The sequence below is a fragment of the Cyanistes caeruleus genome, chromosome Z (assembly GCF_971803275.1).
Source record: "Cyanistes caeruleus chromosome Z, bCyaCae1.hap1.1, whole genome shotgun sequence".
Classification (NCBI taxonomy): Eukaryota; Metazoa; Chordata; class Aves; order Passeriformes; family Paridae; genus Cyanistes; species Cyanistes caeruleus.
The window spans coordinates 4,121,358-4,140,345 of NC_141732.1; the positions used below are offsets into that span (position 1 = coordinate 4,121,358).

Below are 18,988 nucleotides of genomic sequence, written 5' to 3' on the forward strand. Positions count from 1 at the left end.
GCTGGGCCCGGCTCTCTGGCAGCCCAAGCCACGGTGGAAGATGTCTCTTCTCCTGGGCAGCCGCTTCCCCGCAGGAAAGGCCGCTGGCTCTTGAGGCGGACGCTGCGGGGGCTGTGGGGGCTGTTCCGCTGCCCCTGGCTGGCGGCACAGCCGCAGGATCAGCGCCCGCTGCCAGCAGCGCCGGGCTGCAGATGGCGGCTGCCCCGCGGCCTGCCCGGCGCCCCGAGGGAGCCGCACGGGCTGCCCCGGCCTGCGCTGGCCCTGCGGGCCCAGCCGGCCCCGGCCGCTCTGCGGCACCCCCGGGCCGGCTCCCCGAGGGCACACGACAGCCCTGCGGCCGGCCCCAAAGCGGCACCCGAAGGGGGACCCTCGCTGCCGGGGCTCAGCGCCGCACCCCGGCCCGTCGGCCGGCCGGAAAGGCACCTGGAAAGTCATCGGCTCCCGGCGGCAGCCTGGCACCGCCGGCGGCACCCCTGCACCGGGTCCCCGAGGGCCGCAGCCACACGGCTCTCGGCCCTTTGCAGGGACACCGACTCCAGCTCCTCCCTGCTGGACTCCAAGGCCATTTCCTCTCCTCCGGAAAGGATTCCATGCTGATCCTGTGGCCATGAGGAATGGGCGCAGACAGGACGTATTACTGCCAGGATACAACCGCACCCCGCTGGACTGTGACAATCACAATTCTAACAAAAGAAAAGAAAGTTGTGTTTAGGAAGTAGTAGTAGGAAAGAAAAAAACCCCCAAACCTCCACACTAAAACCTGCATGAGACCCTTCAGAAACCAAAAAATGATAAAGAATAAGAATAGGAATATTAGGAAGAAGATGTAGAAGCTGAAGTAGATGAAGAAGTAGTAGTACTAAAAACATGGAAAATTAAGAATAAGAATAGGAAAATAATTAGAATCAGAGTAGAAATAAGGAAAGAAATAAGAAAAAACATAAGAAAAGCTTAGGAATAAGTGAAAGAAGAAGAAGCCGAAGAGGAAAAAGGAGAAATGTGAATAAGGAATGAGAATGAAAATAAGAATATTAAAAAATGTCAAGAACATAGTAGAATAAAGGAAAAGCCAAATCAAAAGAATAAGAGCAAGCTTCAAGAGATGTAGGAGAAGGAGAAGGAGGAGGAGGAGGAGGAGAAGGAGAAGGAGAAGGAGAAGGAGAAGGAGAAGGAGAAGGAGAAGGAGAAGGAGAAGGAGAAGGAGGAATAGAATGAAAAACAAGGAGTAGAAGAAAAGTGAGGGCAAGAAGAAGAGCTGCCACAACAAGAAGAAGCAGAGGCAGTGAGGAAGGATCACAATCTCTCCAAAGGTTCCCAGCGCTCTCCCCAGGCTCACTGCTGAGGCCTTGCAGCACAGCACTGCACGGGATGCAAAGCCATGCAGCAGATGCAGAGTTTGCTGCACGAGGCTGTGTCCAGGTTCCCCCAGGCAGGGCAGGTCCCTGGGTGCTGTCCCTGGCCCAGGTGTCTGTCAGTGGCTGAACTCGATGTTCTCAGGGGAACCCTCAGCACTGAGGAGACCTGATGGAGAGCGTCAAAGGGACGCATGGAGGGGGGAAATTTTCATTGTAATCTGTCCCCTTCCTTTCCCTTCCCTTTCCCCCCAGCATACATTACAATAACTGTTAAGTGCATATTTTGTGTCGAGACAGAACAAAAACGATTAGTGTTGATGTAAACTTCAAAATACTGGTGATGATTTTTCCTGTATTTACTTACACTAACTGTAACTTGTTTCTCCCAACAGAAACATGTGGATGGAGTAGGGATGAGCATGAGGTAAGGCACAATTCCTCCTGTGTGAAAAAAGACTTTTTGTCAACTTATTAAAATTCTGTCCATGGTTGTATTCCTGACAGCAGACATGAATTATTTTGTTTTTTAGCTTCTCAAGCAAAAAATACGTCCCAAGGTAAATCATGAATGACAGTGGCTAAATGGGTTCAAAGCAAGTGAAATAAACCCAAACATTAAGGATGTGAATAAACAAAGTTTTTATGCTAGGGGAAGCTGGGGAATGGAAGAGGGATCCAGGATAAAAGCAGTTGTACTATGGTTTGAGCCTTGAGGAACTGCATGACATTTTTGAGCATCATATTAGCTCTGCCTCTGAAATTCCTCTCTTGCTTCCAAGACATTACAGCTGTGGCAGATTTTAAACCTTCTAAAAACAGGAAAATCCAGGAAAAAGTGATAAATGAAAACATGCTTCACAGACTGGCACAGCCCTAATCCACTTGCTGAGCTCAAGCTGGTGTCAGAGAAAGTTTGGTCCAACTGAAATTTTTGCAAAGTGGATGTAGGCACACAGAACCAGGTGATGTGGAATCCGGGGGGAGCCCCATCCACAAATAACAGAATAGAAACACGGCAGAAAATCTTAGCTGCAGGTGATAAAATGACACTGGTCCTCTTGTTCCTCAGGATTTTGTAACACACAGCTTAAAAACCACACAAATACGCCGTAAATTTCATGGGTCATGTGATGGTATTCAAGAGCTGAGCATCCTCCTGAGACCCTAACACAACCCACCCCCAAACACTGGGCTGAAAAGATTGGCTTGCAGCCTGCAGAAATGAAATGCTAAGCACTTGACTTGAAATTGCACTCTGTGTCAGTAACAGGGTCAAGAAGAAAGCACAGTTTATCAAATTCCAGCTGCCAAGAAAAAGAGACACAATATATAGGCAGGCCTGTGCTGTAGACTGGTGTTTTCCCGGACAAACTCTGTGATGATAATGCCTGAAAAATTTTCATCTGTTTATTTGAAGCATGCTGCAGGCTGAAAAATCTTCATGAGAGGCCATACCAAGTACTCCATAGAGCACTTGATATTCCCCAAACCAGGCTGTTAGCAAGACCCCTGCTTGAAATTACGAGGGTTCCTAAACTGCTCTACATCTGTTCACCCCGGGGAGGTTCCAGTTTAGGTGTAAAGCAATACAAATACTCTCAACAATCCTCAGTAATCTTTTTGGGCTTTCTAAGCCTTGTGCATAACGTTTTTCTTTGCTGTGTTAAAGAAAAAAAAGAAAAAAGTTCATGCAAAAACTGGCCAAAAGATACAGCTCAGTTGATGGACATCTTTAAGCTCCTACAAGGAGCAGCACTGGCAAAATTCCTACAGCTGCAAGGGACCACTGTGTGTGTTTTTATCTGGTTCATGATAAACTGGTTTTACTTTGGTGTGATGGAGAAGTTTCACGTGCCAGCTTAGCCTGAGGGCTGTGGTGCTTGAAAGACGGGAAGGAAGCAAAAAACATCAACTGCATAAAGAGGCCCACAACAGGTTTGGAGCCTGGAAGGTTTTTTGTTTTGGGGTTTGTGTTCTGCACAGAGTGACACAGGAGTTCACATTAAATCTGGGTGCATTAGAATTCACTGTGAACAATAGTCACGCTCTAAATTCTGTGCTCTGTTTTAACACTGCTAATTTATTCTGAGGCTATGAAGAACTTTATAAATTGGCATTACCATTCCCCCCCAGAGTTAAAATAAAATTTAAAAAAAGGAAGAAGAAAAAGAAAGTGTTCATTTAGGTAGATATATTTGTATTTATATTTAGCAATACATATATCTACACTTATATTCCTGAGTCTTCCTTTTCTTGACCCACTGTTTACTCTTCATTCTTCAAACCATCTTCTGGGAAGATGAAAAGAAATTTTTGGCCTCAAAAATCATAGATAGCTTAAAAATATATTTGTGTCCTGAAAAAAATCCCATTCTTTCCAAGGCTTCACTGATAAACACAGAAGGTTTACACCTTGTGCTTTGAGGTTGCAGCTGCCTTGACTGAGTTTTTCACACTATATGCACAGAAAGCATATACATTTTTATTCAATAAATTATTTGGCTTTAAAAGTATTCCAAAAGATATCCTTGTCATCCCACAATACACTTTGGGAGGATAATAAAGTGCCTTGGCAAAGTTTTTTTTTAAAATTATCAAGATCTGACATACCACAAAAATTGTATATTACAGTATTTCTGTGCACAGAGGAGCAAGTGGATAAAATTTAGCTAAGACAATAGCAGTATTCTCAATTAAATAGATTACCATATCTGTTCTTATATATAAAAAAAATATTTATATACATAAATACATACACACACATATATGTATATATGTATATATAGATATAGATATATGCACATTAAAAAAAAAAAAACAAACAACAATGCCCCTAGTGGAATTAAATACAGTCCAAAATATGTAGTTATTTTATTGTAGCTATTTAGATTCACCACTGGATAGTGGTGAAGGATTCACGTTCATGCTCTGGTTTTTGGTGGCAAAAAAAATGATTCAACACAGCTGTGCCGCTGAAGAGCTCCTATGTGTGCAAAAATGAATCTGAAATTTCACAGGAAAAGCCTCCCTTTGCAATGCTGCACCACTTTTATTTTGGTTACAGCTGAAAAAGCCAAGAACTGTGGCCCTGGCAAGAAAATATCTGGCCATACCCCTGTAGAAACCACTCAGCTCAGGGCGCGCTATCACTTGAAAGGAAAAATTAAGTTGACTTTTCCTTCCTTCACATGGGATCTGCCTTGCCTGTTCTTGCCAGGGGCACGGCGAGGCTCCACTCAGCTTGGCTCCTGTTCTGCACTGTTGCACTCACCCAACAAAAAAAGGCATCACAGCCATTATACTGGCTGAATCATTCCTTGGCTGGATGTTGGCATAGACACGTCTCCTTGAGCAGGTGCTGACAGAGCTGAACTCATTCTGCTTGCCTTCCTCCTCATTCCTGCCTGGGTGAAAGCCAGGTCCAGTCTAGGAACTATTTTATAGCATTGTTTTTAGTTTTGTTTTTCCTTTTTTCTTATAGATATAGGCACTGCCTGCAGGTTTTGGCAGGGAAAGTTATCATAAGATTGAAACATTCTCCAGGCAGTGAAGAAAGCCAGTTGAAGAGCTTAAACTAAGACAGGACAGAGGTGCTTCCAATGCCAGGAATTCATGACAACCACTCTGGAGCTTCACAGCTCCTGTAGTTTCTCTCAGCTTTGTGTATCACACAAACCATGGTGAAAATATCATTAGGTCAGGCTTTCTTCAAAGCTGTGTGACATCCAAAAGTGCCCTGAAAGTTGCTGGGGCTCTGTGGTTTTGTACTCCCGTGGGACAGTGTCCTTCTTGTCAGCTCCACCGCCTGTCACATTTCTTAGCTGTGCCTCCTGTAGATGCTTTTGGGATGGATATTTTGTTTTGCAGGTGGCACACAGGCTGCCATGAAAGCAAACCCAAATGCTTGCAGCCTCTAGGTGTAAAGAAGAACCATTAAATGGGGTGGTAATGCCTCTTAAGAGAGTCCTTGGCTGTCCCCTGGGGTGTGGTGAGGGGAGGCAAAGGCACCTGCTTGTTAAGCAGTGACTGTCCTGTCTTCTGTGTTATTTAGTTGTTGTCCCTCATAATTTATTTCTTTGTTTTCTCTCTGTCCCACTGGAAAATGGTAAAAATTCCAAACCAGATGGAAAAGAAGCTTGTGCCCTTATTTGACCACCCACAGCATGCATTCAGGTTTGAATTAAAGGAGTACTTTCTATGTCCAAGAGCAAGTGGGAAAACCAATGGAATTTTAGCTTGAGAGGAAGGTGGCAGTTTATCTCAGACTCCAGGAATTAAGCTTTGTGAAAACACTTTAAAATATTACCCATTTTAACTGCAGTATCTGTCAGGTGATTGGGTTATGGCCCTTCTACAGCTTGTGCATTGAGCAGTTTCACACATGACAACTACACAGTGGAAATTACACATCTCCAAGAACATTTAAAATCACTGGCCTTTTGCTGTCACACAATGCCTGCTCATGCTGTGGAGGAAAAATCCCTAAAACTTGTATTTTGTGTACACTTCAAACATTTATGTAAAGGAATATGGGTTAATTCACATGCACATGGGATGAAATTCAGATCTCTTTTGTCAGCACTTTGTTGAAGGAAGTTAAGGAGGAGTGTTAGAGGCATCAAGCTTTTTCTTACCCCAAATCAGGGCAGGTGTTTCACTGGACACCACTGGATGAGGTTTTCCTCTCTGCCTTTGCTATATTTTGGTCCAGCAGCAGATTCTGCAGCACATATTTCCCAGACCCCAAGAGTAGGGAATTATTAGAGATGGACACATGCAAACACTCTGCCCTACAGCAGAAAAGTGTCCCAGGTAATTCACAGGGCCAAGAACTCCATGCTGAGCCAGTTCAGGTCTGTGCTGGAGCTCATAGAGCTCATGGAGATCATTGGCCTGATCTGTGCAGTTAGCACAAACTCTGAAAAACTGCTGCCTTCCCTTTTTTTTTTCAGTGATACCACTGAATAATTCACTGTAGTTATTGATTTCACTGCAAGTTGTTGCTGGAAGGTCACTTACAGCATGTGTCTGGCTGCTCCTGTGAAAGACAAGATCTTTTCTAAATACAGCTGAAAACAGGGGACAGAGTGTCCCCCTGCATCAATCAGTGCAACTGCCTCACACAGAGCTTTAAAGAAGTTATTCCATGAGAAAAACAACTCAGTGAATTGCAACAACTCCAAAACCTAAGGAATTTTGTGTGGGTCTTCCCTGTGTGGGAGGCAGAGGATGTTGGCCAATGCTGTTTTCAAAGCAGACTCCATTTGCACTCCACAGACCCCTGCTTTGCTGTACTCCAGGATCTGACTCTGACTGGCTTCTCTTTGTGTTCTGCACTCTGCAGATGCTCCTGATGCATTTACAGAAATAGAAAAGCACCAACAGGAGAAGCAGCAGAAGTTAGGGCCTCAAGGAAACACATTATGTTGATAAGCATGATTTCTTGCCTTTTTTTTTTTCTGTTTTAATTCATGTATTCAGACATATTTGTACATAAATTCCCTCAGACACACACTCAAGTATGCAGTTATTTAACTCTGTGGGTCATTGTGACTAGGAAAGTGACTTTTATACGTCTCCCTTGATTAAACACAGACAATTTTAGCTTGAATACACTGAAAAAACAGAAAAATACAATGAAATGTGGAATGTTTTTAGAAAAAAAGTACCATTTCAAAATTACAAATTTTTCATCTTGTCACATTTCTTTTCCTCTAGAAAACAAAGAAAGAGTGAGGACTGTCAAAGTTTTAAATTTGAAGTTTTGAAGGTACTATAACAAATTCTGCATATGAGATGCTGGACAGTTTTTCCTGCACAAATTTTCTCCAGCCTTCCGTAAAGAAAATTAATCTGTGGATGTTCATGAACTTTCCTTCTCTGGAAAGCTATTTCAATACTTGTTTAAATAATGTTTAATAATTTGGTGGGGTTTTTTTTTTACCTCCCGCTAAACTGTGGTTTCACTGCCTATTTATTCATCACTTCCATATTTTTAACAATCTCATATGAAGATAAATTTTCACAAATGTGTGATTGCCAGAGACTTAAGAGCTGCTTTTTTATGCTAAAGACACAAGAGGAATCACCCGGGTTGCTTAGGATGTCAGTCAAGCACATCATCCTGTTTTGAGTGTAATAGCCTATTTTCATGGAGGGGATCAGGAGGAGCTCTCTGATGCCAGGCACATTGTTTGATGTGCACAACGCCCCGTGGTTTGTACATTTTGAATATTTTGATGATGAGTCCCTAGGCATGGTGCCAAGAGGCACATGTGATTCTTGGATGGGTCTGGGCCATTCCTAATGCTCCTACATTCACCTGGGCCTGTGCAGCGTCACAAAAATAAAATCTCAATGAAGTGATTTCAAGATAAAGAGCAAGCTCTCTAAATGTGTAAACATTTTAATTTTTTTTTTTTTTTTTAATTGCATTAATGTCCTTCTGCAATATTCTTTAGGTTTTGGGATTGTTGCAACTCACTGAGTTAGTTTTTTTCATGGGACAACTTCTTCAAAGCTCTGTGTGAGGCAGTGCCAGGACTGTAGGAAGCAGGAGGAGACTGTCCCCTACTTGTACCTGTATTTAGAAAAGATCTTGTCTTTCACAGGAGCAGCCAGACATGCTATAAGTGAACTTCTAGCAGTGATTTAGAGTGATACAGCTGAACACTTCATTTATAATTAAGCAGTCTGTGTAATAAGTCATATGTCATAAGTCTATGATTAAATGATCCCATACCACATGTTGTCACTGATTAGCATATTTTGTTACTGTAAAATTTTTGCTGTTATTTTGGATTATTTTAAAAGATGATAACACATAAGGATAACTGCAGATCTGTGCTTCCTTCACTGTTCTTCCAGGATCCTACCTCAGTGCCTCATTCAGTAAAAGCCTTGTGGTTCATGTTTCATCAATAATTGCATATTTTTTCTGTCTTAGGATCAGCTTCAAAGACATATTCCCTAGAAATAATCTATACTAGAAGACTGGAGTGTATATATACATCACACTAAAACAGGATTTTTATTCAAAAAACCTCTTTTAAAAACCAATACATGGGATGGGTTTTGCTTTGTGTGGAGGGAACCCCACTCTGACACAGGGAGCCGTGGCCCCAGCTTGCACAGGTTGTTCCTCTCCAGATCAAGAATGTGTCAGAGGAACCTGACTTTCCCACCAGTGGGTGAAGCTCTTAGTCACCAACCCAAAAAAAAAGGGGAGGCAGCACTCTTGACATTTTTGAAGAGATAGCAGAGGGGTTAATCTGCAGACTGGAGATAAATCTTTCTGCCAAGGTTTTCATTTTGTTTAGGTTCTGCGCTTTGGTTTGCTGTCGGTGCCTCGCCTTCTCTTTTGCCCACTCTTAAGAACAGATAGTGTGTACTTTTATGCTCAGATAAATTAAACCAGCATGAGGACGAGCACTCCCCAGGATTAGCCTTGGGAAAGAGTGACTAAAGCCTGGCTTTGCTCCAAAAGCTTGAAGTGCTCTCACTGCTTTGGAGATACTGGCTCGTACCTGTTACATGCCTGCAGCACAGGCTGCCTGTCTGTTTCTGAGCTGTAAAATGCCACACAGTGGGCATTTAACCCATTTTGGATTTAATTAAGACTTTGCTGGATCTGTCAGAAATGGTAATATTCGTATAATACAGATACGTATGTACACACACACAGAAGAGAGGGACTAGGGTGTTAAGAATGTTTCTAGCAACTCAGTTAGCCTGTGTAGAGGGGCTAAGGGTCTTCATCAGGCAGGACTGGGGGATGTTAGAGTGGCCTGGATGGCATTTTGTGTCTAACCTCACTAGTTTGTTCCGTGGCCTCTCCAAAACGGGGAGATGCCATGTGTGCACTTACTGTGACAGCACCAACACACCTGATAAGAATTCAGGCCATCAACAGATACCGAGCAGCAGAATTTAAGTAAAGTCACTGATGTTTCAAAGATTCTTTCTTGTAAACCCAGTTGCATCTGTCCCTTTTTCTCCAAGCAGATTCTAGGTCAAAGACCCACATCCATGAACTCCTTTGCCTCCTCCTCTGAAAATCACCTTCCACACAGACTTGCACTTGAGGCATGCTTGTGTTCCTCTCCATACGAAGTTTAATCTCCTTTTTGATGGTGATCAAGAGCTGTTATCAAAATGATCTCTACTTCTTTCATGTTGGATTCAGAGTTTGGGCTCAGACAGTGGTGTACCAGAGAAAGCTTTGCTAAGTGAGAAATCCAGCTTGTGTGATCAGGGCTGCCAACTCAGAGAGTAGCAGCAGTCTTCATTTAGACTGTGGGAAAACTGCCCTTCCAGGTTTTTCTCCATGGTGGTAGTCTGGAGAAAGGAAAAAACCTTTAAGCCAAAGAATGGATAAATCAGGTGTTCACAGCAAGGCTTAAAAGCAATCTGAGGTCCTTCAGAGGGAGAATGCAGGTAAGCTTAAGAGGAATGTAAAATGTAAACATGAATACAAGAAGCAGAAGAGAAAAAAACTTTCTCAGCTCAGGACTCAGTATGAAAAAAAAGAAAAAAAAAGTGTGTCCACACAGGATGCAAAAATTTTCCAGAGAAACCATCTTTAGCTATCCTCATCTCCCAAGGATATCTGAACCCAAGAAGAGACTTGGGTTCAGAGCAGGAAAATGGGAACAATAAAAGCTGTGTAAATGTTGTATCAGTTTACCTGATCTCATATTTCTACTATTGGTGAAATATGCAACTTTATTGAGAAACCTTTTAAAACCATGCATCTTGACAAATTTGTTCTGTACGGTAAACTCAGAAAGCAGAAGCTCTAGGTCTTACTGCACTGCTACTGGCCTGGAGCAAGGAGATTGTACATCTCATGAAGAAGTGATTTTGAAAATGGAATTTCTTGGAAAAAGCATGCTGGAGTGGCAGGAAGGAGAGAAATTGGTGTCTTATGGCCTTTTTTTTTCTTTTTTTTTTTATTAAATTACACATTTCTGCCTTCAAACATGCTGTTTGATCCAGGGGAAATTACTTCCATTGTATGTCCTATGGCCATGCTGAGGCTGTGACTGTGGAACTTGATCTGAAGAGTTTAGCTGTATTTTGGAGGACATCCCTCTAAAAGGGCTTCTGCTAAAACAAAAAAAATGTAAACACTGCTTTTAAACACCTCCCTTCTCCACTGTCCTGTGCATCCTACCTTATATATATAAATATCTGCTACTACATGTCTATTCTTTCCATGGAAACAATCTCACCACTTGCTCTGGGACTGTCTTTTGCCACCTGAAAAAAAATCCCAAGCTGCCACATTCCTGGTTTTAGAACTCACAAGTAAAAAACAGATTTAAAATGGGAAAATAACACACATTTAAATACGGGCTTTGCAAGGCAGCCTCTGTCCCAGTCGGAGGGAGTTTTTCACGTGGCTGCTTGTTCGGCACAGAAAGAATAGGATCTTCCTATGCCTGTCTCTCAGGACTCTCTTGAAGTACAAGACAGGCTTTTGGTCCATCCTTACACCATTCCCAATCCAGAGAAGGGACTTCCACAGAAACCCAAGCTGCAGCTTTACCTCATAGAGGCTGAAAGGTGTATTTGATGAGCTGCCACAGTTCTTGAGGCCTGTGGTCTTTTAAGCTTACTCTAATCCCATAACTCTGGAGTGTTTTAAGTCTGCTTTTCGCCTCCCAGCCCTCAGTTTCTTCCATTCCCCAAAAAAATGGAGAAGTATATTAATCACTTTCATAAGTACATTAATCACTTTCATGGTGAGCTGTGAAAATCAAGTTTTAGCTGGAAGCTCATTGCCCATCCTCAAGCCCCTTACTTTTCATAACTTCCTGAATTTCTTAAATGCATGCAGTCTTCAAACAAAGCACACACCAGCTAAATAAGTGTGAGAGTTCTCTTACTTGCTTTCAACACGATGCTCTGGAGTGACAAACTCACCCTTCTGACACTTAAGGCAGCTGCAAGCCACACTGTGCCAAGGGAAAGGGGTAAAAGAGAGGCAATAAATTGTGGCCATCTGTTAGAAGGCAAAGTCATGTCCCAGGAAGGGGAATGTCTTCATGCAATCATAGTTCCCATTAATTAGCATGTTTCCACTCTCCCTTCCCCTCTCTGACCAAACTCAGGCGCCTTAGAGTCTGAAATTGTCTCGTTTGTCACAGGTGACGAAAAAACTCATTAAATTTGGGTTGAAATCCTGACCTTATCACAAATTATTTTGTTTTTTTCCTTCTTTTACGACCTTGGGCATGTCCTGTAATTTCACTTCTACCATGGCCATGAGGTTTTCAGAATGCATTCATGCATAGCTTCTTTGGCCCTGATTTTAGTGTGTACATTAAAATTTAGTGTGTCACAAAAGTGACTGCTTTCTTTCCTGACTTTTCCTACTAATTTTCTGGCTTTCTTTTCCTCTGAGACTCACAGCATGAAGATTTAGCAGAAAACAGCTATTTGTCAAACAGGAATAGCTTAGTCCAGCAGTCTGACCTGCTTCACAATATCACCAACAAAAAGGGTTTGCAGTTAAACTGGAGTTTTGTTTAGAACAAACTCTTGTAGTAAGCACCTAATTTTAAACATTAAGAAAATCGGTTCTTGGCCAGAAGAGGGCATTTGACTTCAAGACTTGGTCTCCTCATCTTGAAACAAATCGAATCAACCAACCAACCACAAAGAAACCCATTCTACATTACTAAAAATTCATACCATTAATGGTTTTGATTGTGCTGTATCAGATGTTTAAACCTTCCTGTCAAACCTGAAGCCAGCAGAAGCTGAGAACATGACAATGAAATGAAGAGTTATTGATTCATCTTTCCCTGAAATACCCACTTCCTACTTTCTAGCACCAAGATAAGCAGGAGCTTTACTCAGACACCATTCAAGGAAAAGAACCACTTACAAATGATCTTTTTTGCCCTGAGCTGCAGGGAGTTACTTGATGGTCTGAGCTGGTGCAGTTACTCCTTTTTATTTCCTTTATTGTTTGTTAAAATCTTTGAGGTGGTGAGCACACAGGGGTTTCATGTAATATTAAAGCATAAATTGGGGAATATTCACACCCTTGTGGTAGTCTCTTATGCTTCCAAATCATTACAGCAATTACTAACAAGAACAAGACCCCAGCTGTGCGAATGTGGCATTCCACAGTGTTGACAGTGAGCAGAGAAAAAACACACTCACTGAAAATTATGGATTTTTGAGGTCTTAATTTAAAGCAATGGGAGGTACTAAACAGGGGAAATACTCTCCTGTAGCTGAAGAGTTAAGAGTATGGGTAAATTGCAGATTTGGGTGAAGTAACAAATCCAAAGAAATCCTGGAGCTGCCAAAACTTTATGTTTCATGATGTCACATTTACTTTCCTGTTCTGCTTCTTCCTTGAAGACACTGAAATTCTCAGCTTTGTTATACTTTTTAAAAGAAAAAAAAAATAAAAATCCCTTCCCTGGTTTTCAGTGCCAAGAAGTATATCAGCATTACAAGGAACTTGAAACTTGGTTTGGGTCCTACTGATGCAAACAAAACACAAAAATATTTCTGATCCCCTCCAAAGTTGTAGCATTTTCTTTGCTAAACTTGTATGAACTGGAATTGTCCCAGATAAAATTGGTAACAGTAAAACCAAATAAATCTGCTCCCACTTCCCTCAGCTACATATTTTCAATTTAAAGTTTTTATGAACACTTACAGCTCAATTGTCCCTGACCTCAGCAAAGCCTCCAATTTTATGCCATTCCCAGAAGAAATTCCAGCCTTGAATATGTTAGGATGTCCTGCATGGCTAAAACAGTCAGCTCAGCTGCAGCTCAGGCAGTGACAGCAAAAAGTAGATTAAGCCAAAAGCAGACCCAGGAGAGCAAAAGGGGGAATATGAAGGTGTTGGTAACATAAGAGTTTAGGATCAGGTTTCCTGAAAAAATTTGTTTTCCAAATGGGTTTAGGACAAGATGGGTTACCTTTCCAGGTGATATCTGAAGCAAAGAATAGAATTTGTGATTTCAGCATTTTGTAATCCGTATTTTTCTCTTGAGGCTGCTGTAGATATGCACATGTGCCTGTGAAAAATAGGAATTAAATGTTAGACATGTGTTAGCATTGGAGAAACCAGAACAGCAATGAATGCAACAGACCATTAAAGAGATCAACACTGGTTTCAGTGTGACACAGAATTCCCTGAGACCAGGGACCAACTTTGCCAAGTGCAGCTGAGTAGGTGGAACTGGCAGCTGAAACAGCTCAGCCTGAAGCAGGACAGACAATTTTGCAAATAAGGAAACCCAAACACAAATGATTGATGATGATGATGATGATGATGATGATGGCAGGGCACTTTTAGCCTCTGTCTTAAAATGACCATCATCTGCAACACCATGTAAGAACTAGAAAGAAAACGAAAAACAGAGAAAAGGCTAGTTAAAAAAAAATAAAAAAAATGAAACAGCTTTCATAAAAGCAGTCATATATGACTCTTTGAAACTTTGAAAAAGGTGGTAAAGCAAAATGGATATGATAGGTATGTCCAAAATCACGAGGGATAAGGGAAGAGATGTCATCATACAGGGGTAGTACTTTTTTCTGTGCGTTTCATAAAGGTACCTGGATGTTAGACAGATCTACTGAGAAAGAAGAAAATTTTTTTGTTGATTTTAATTTCTGAGATTTGGGCTTCATATACAGTAGGTGGATTTTGATAGCTGCTGATAGCTGCACTTGATAAACTGAAGGAGGCTGACCATGCAGAATAAATGAGCAAGAACATACCTAATTTTCCTTTCTTTAGGTGCCTACAAAGTAAAAAAGATAAAGGAGGCAGAAAGCTCACCTCTCTGAAGAGCAGGAAGAGTAGCCCAGGAATGCTGAAAGAAGTGCAAATAGGCTAGGAGGCAGCAGAGAAAGTGTTTTATCATTGAGTTTTTATTTAATCTTCCCAAATTTTTGCCCTTTCTCATGAATAACAAAAACGTAGGGAAAAAAAATTTGTGCTTTCTACAGAGGACTTCATGTGTTTGTGTATTCTCACAGCCTCCAAATAAGTTCCTCATGGGCTGTGCAACCACCAGTCTGAGGGCTTCCCTTCCCTCAGGTCCATAGGAGACCCTCTGCATCCTCAGAGCGAGTTGAGGGACTGAAAAAATGGATGGATCCACTAGGAATGTCCCAATCTGTTCTGTGAGATCTGCTCTTTCAGCTGCTTCCTAGGTGGTGTCTTCCTGGTATGTTCCAGACACCACCACTCTCCTCTCCCTGAGCTGGTGGATCCTTTTTGTTTCGCGTGTGACAGGCAGGGTGTTCACAGAACACAGCATGCCAAGTCCATTTCTTTGTGTTTATAAGTGGTGTAAACAGCCATTAAAGTCCTCCCAAAAGCCACAAGTGATTCAGAGCGACGTCTTCAGTCAGGAAGGTTGCTGCCTCTCACTCTTTGAAGCAACATTTTTCAGGTGCCTGTCAAGCCGCCAGCAAGGCAGGGCTGGAGCATCTAGGTGGAGCTACAGTCAAAACACAAGCTTCAGTGGAGTTTAAGCTGATTCAGGGCATGCCAGCAGTTGTGCTCCATGTCTTTTCTCCCAGGAAAACTCTCAGGTGCACTACTGGGACCAGACAGCTCGATGGAAATGCAGTGAGGATTACAGAGAAGGCGTGGATGGAAATGTTACACTCTTTATTTCCAGTATCCACCTCAGCAGACACCAGGTGTGAAATACGAAACTCTGCTGCACAGACACAATCCAGACTAGCCCTCAAAGAAGGAGCATGGGAAGCAAATAAATTAAAATTCCACAAATATATCGAGTGGCAGATGTACCCAGCTCAAAATACCTCCCATTGCAGTCATTCAATTCAGAAGGGAAAAAAAACCAACAAACCAAAACCAAATAAAACAACAACAACAAAACCCTTTAAAGAAAAAAGACAACAACAACAACAACAACAAGAAGGCATATCCAGGTCTATTTTACATACTTTAATTAGAGTCATGGTGTTTATAGAGCTTGGCCATGTCTGTATGTGATGGTGCTAAACAAGCATTCAGGTACTTTAGCAAATAATTAAATTGTAAATTAAATTTACAATCTCTCTCTCTATATGTAAAAGGTCAGGAGGTGTTTTCAAGATGTAGATAATTATTTACAAAACACTTATTTCAGCTTTCCTTAATGTATTTGAGTCCACTAATGGCTCCTTTTTATTTCTTCCTTCAGCATTTGGGCTTTACATAGACAGAATACTTATGTGTGTAGGTAAGTGTATTAATTCTTAATATTTAACACAAATTCTAATGAGTTACTTCTTAATAGAGGCAGTGTACCTTCTAGTATAATCCATTTAACATACAGTGGTTGCACAGGTCTTTCCAAAACTGGATGCAGAGTTGTTTTAAATAGATGCACAAACTATTAATTTGGTGTTCTCCACTTTCTGCAGCAAAACCAAGACTTCTAAAACACAAGCATCCGTGACTGAAAATTTTCTCTGGGCAGTAAACTGTAAATCTTATGGGTAAAAGAACTTTTTGTTGTCAAGTCAGATTGCAGAGTCATGAGGATACTCAATAACAAACAAGATAAATACCAAATATATAATGTGGCATGTCAGTTTTTGCCCAAAATTATTTTAGAGGCTGATGAGGAAAAATATTCCAGTAGTTTTTTTCAAAATTGTTTGTGAGTTGGAGAGAAACACCCTGAAAACAAAGGCTGCTATTGTTCATACATGGGCTATAAGATTCTGGGAGCTGACACAAGATTCAGTTCCTGTGTCTACAAACATATTTACACAAGTTAGGGAAAACTGAATGGGTTGAAAACAGTCCTGAAAAATGTTTCTTTTCCCTTCCTCTTGCTGCAGCTGAAAAATTTGTCCACCTTTGTTATCAGCTGTAATTTTGGCACACCTCTTTATCACCTAGAAACCTTACAGGAAAATCCACTTCCATTACAAAACAAACCAACCAGATTATTATTTTTACTCCTCAAATATAACAAAGCCAGTAGTTTATGCTCCTCAGAGAGAACTGAGATGCAGGAAACCTGGCAAGAGTTTTTTCTACCACAAGTTTGGGAATTCGAACCTTCTTTGTATCTCCATTTATAAAATGTAGTAAAGAAATTATATGCCAAATTCTGTAACCCACACAACTCTGCCTTCCTCCCACTTATATATATATATATAAAATTATTATATTTATATTTATATATTTATATATTATAATATATTATATTAATATATAATAGTAATATATTATATAATTATATATGTTTATAATTTATATATTTATATATTTATATATAAATATATAAATATAATTCCTCCCATTTATATATATATAAAAAGAAAAATATCCCATTTTCAATCTTGGATCGTTTGTGATTTTCTAGTATACACTTCTGTAGATTTTCCAGTTTAGAAAAAAACCTGAGAGCTTTCAGTGCCTGTCAGTGTTTACTTTTATTAAAAACAACAGAAGTTTCCACCCAATAATATGTGGCTTGTTTAACTATCATTTTGGCATTAGATCTCTAAGATCCAACCCACAGAAATTTAAGACAATGATGATTTACCCCAGCTGAAGTTCTGGCTTGCTTTATCTTTTTTTTGGTTCCAACCCATTTGTTGATTTTGCACACATTCACAAGGAAAGTCCAAACCCTGGCACGTCCAGCATTCATGGAAAATGAAAAGATTCTTTTATTTGACAATGCTGGAATTTCAGAAAAAACTACTAACCACTTTTCTCCTTACAGAATCTCCAGAAAATAACATATGTAGGGCACTTTATAAATGATGAAAGCATTTTTAGGTAACCCTGTTAAACAATTTGACTAAATATCAGAAATATTTCTGATTTCCTACAATCTCCCTTGGGCATTTGGAGCCAAAGAAACAGAAGGTGGCTTGTTTGAGGATTTTTCTTATTTTTGCCTTTCTTCCTTTCTTTCCTTTTCTCTCTTCAGTTGATGGAATTTTGCCCTTGTCCTTTTCCAAGGCACAGAGTGAGGCTTCTTTTCCACATTCCATGATCAGAAGGGAGGACTGAAAGAAGAAGTCTGAGGGAATTTTATAGAAAAGTTTCTGGCCATGTCAGAGGCATTAAGTTCTCATATCCAATAAGAATGTGCCACATGAATAAAGAAAAAAAACCCTACCCCATCAACAACTACAACAAAACCCCCCCAAAAACCCCACAAACCAGGAGGGCAAAAATGTATTAATCAATAACAATTAATTTAGGATGAATTTAAATTCCCACCCAAAAACTTAATTTAAATTCAGATCCCGGTTTTATCAGGGCTGTTTAGACCCACGATGGAAGAAACATGCCTTGACCCACAGGACATTTTTTAGGGACTACACAGACAAATTGGTGGGATGAATCTCCAGGGATGGAAATAAAAAACCACTGACCCAAAGCCAGCAATAAATCTCAGCCCACTGTTTGGCCAAGCAGTGTCAGAGAGAAGAGCCACACTCAGCTTGTGTATACAGCTGATGCAAACTTTAGAACCCTCATGGACACTGAAACTGCATCATCTGAAAACTTCTCAGCCTTTTGTCTCTGTCTTCAAAGGCAGGGAAGTTCTGATTTAGTCACTGGGGTAGAATTGCAACAGAAGTTGTCTAGGGGGCACAGATCTTTTCTACCAGCTGGCTTTCCCTGAGTGTTTTTCAGTACTGTGTTATGTTCCTGCATTCCTTTTTAGAAGAGAGAAGACCTCCACAGAGAGATGCTCTTTCATGGGTTCAATCAGTATAAACAGATTTACCTGAGCAGCTTGTTCTACTACTGAAATACATAAAACTCCACTCCACTTTGGTTTTTTTGTTGTTGTTGTTGTTGCCTGGCAGAACTTATCAGAGTTTTAAAAAAATAAATATATATATTCAACTCTTTTTCTACTGTACCATTTTATTCTAGAGGTTCATACTCACTTTTAATGCTTTTCAATTCTCAGCTGGTCTAGCTCTCAGAAAGAGCAGCACCACTACTTGCTAAAATTAAGCTCATGCTTAAACATTTAGATGCCACCACCACACGTTTTTCACATTATGATTTTAGACTGTGAACATGAGGGTCAATGAAGGTACAGTCAGTGAAGAATTGGGGTGGAAAGGGGGAAATGAGCACAGTGAGCAGAGCAGAATATAAAAGCATTGTCCCTGCCAGTGTACACATCTCCTTACGGTTGGGTAAGCTACATATGAATATGCAGCTTTCTACCACTAATAACTTTGAGGCAGAAATAATAAATAATTTTGAATAAATATCCTGCACTCTGTGCCAAACCAACAAGACCTGAATCCCCAGTCATGCAACACCAAGGAACAGATTTTGGCAGAGTACTTCTTCCGAAGCTTTGAATGTGTCCTTGAGTGTGAAGTGACACGAAAAACTTCAATCAGAATAGGAAGGCCTGATTTCTGCCAAAACTAATTAACCTGATAATTAATGAATGTGATACACAGTGTCTGATCCAGAGGTTTGTCCTACCTTTTATCAGTGAATGAGAAAACTTGGTGCCTTGGTCCCCATGTAAATCTGTTTTATTTGCCTGGTTCCCTGCGATGACAGCTGATGCCACACCTAATTCCTGAAAAATGGCAGGAGGGATTTCACTGTTTTTTTGTAACTGTGAGCG

General features: G+C 40.9%; 1 protein-coding gene across 1 annotated transcript in view; it reads left to right on the forward strand.

The window, feature by feature from the left end:
• LOC111941861 (uncharacterized) overlaps positions 1-18,988 on the forward strand; it is a 35,759-nt gene that overhangs the window by 2,665 nt on the left and 14,106 nt on the right. The window contains exons 2-3 of the mRNA XM_023945075.2: positions 1,748-1,779; positions 15,554-15,592. Of these exons, the coding sequence (XP_023800843.2) occupies positions 1,748-1,779; positions 15,554-15,592 (71 nt within the window). The remainder of the gene's footprint in view (positions 1-1,747; positions 1,780-15,553; positions 15,593-18,988) is intronic.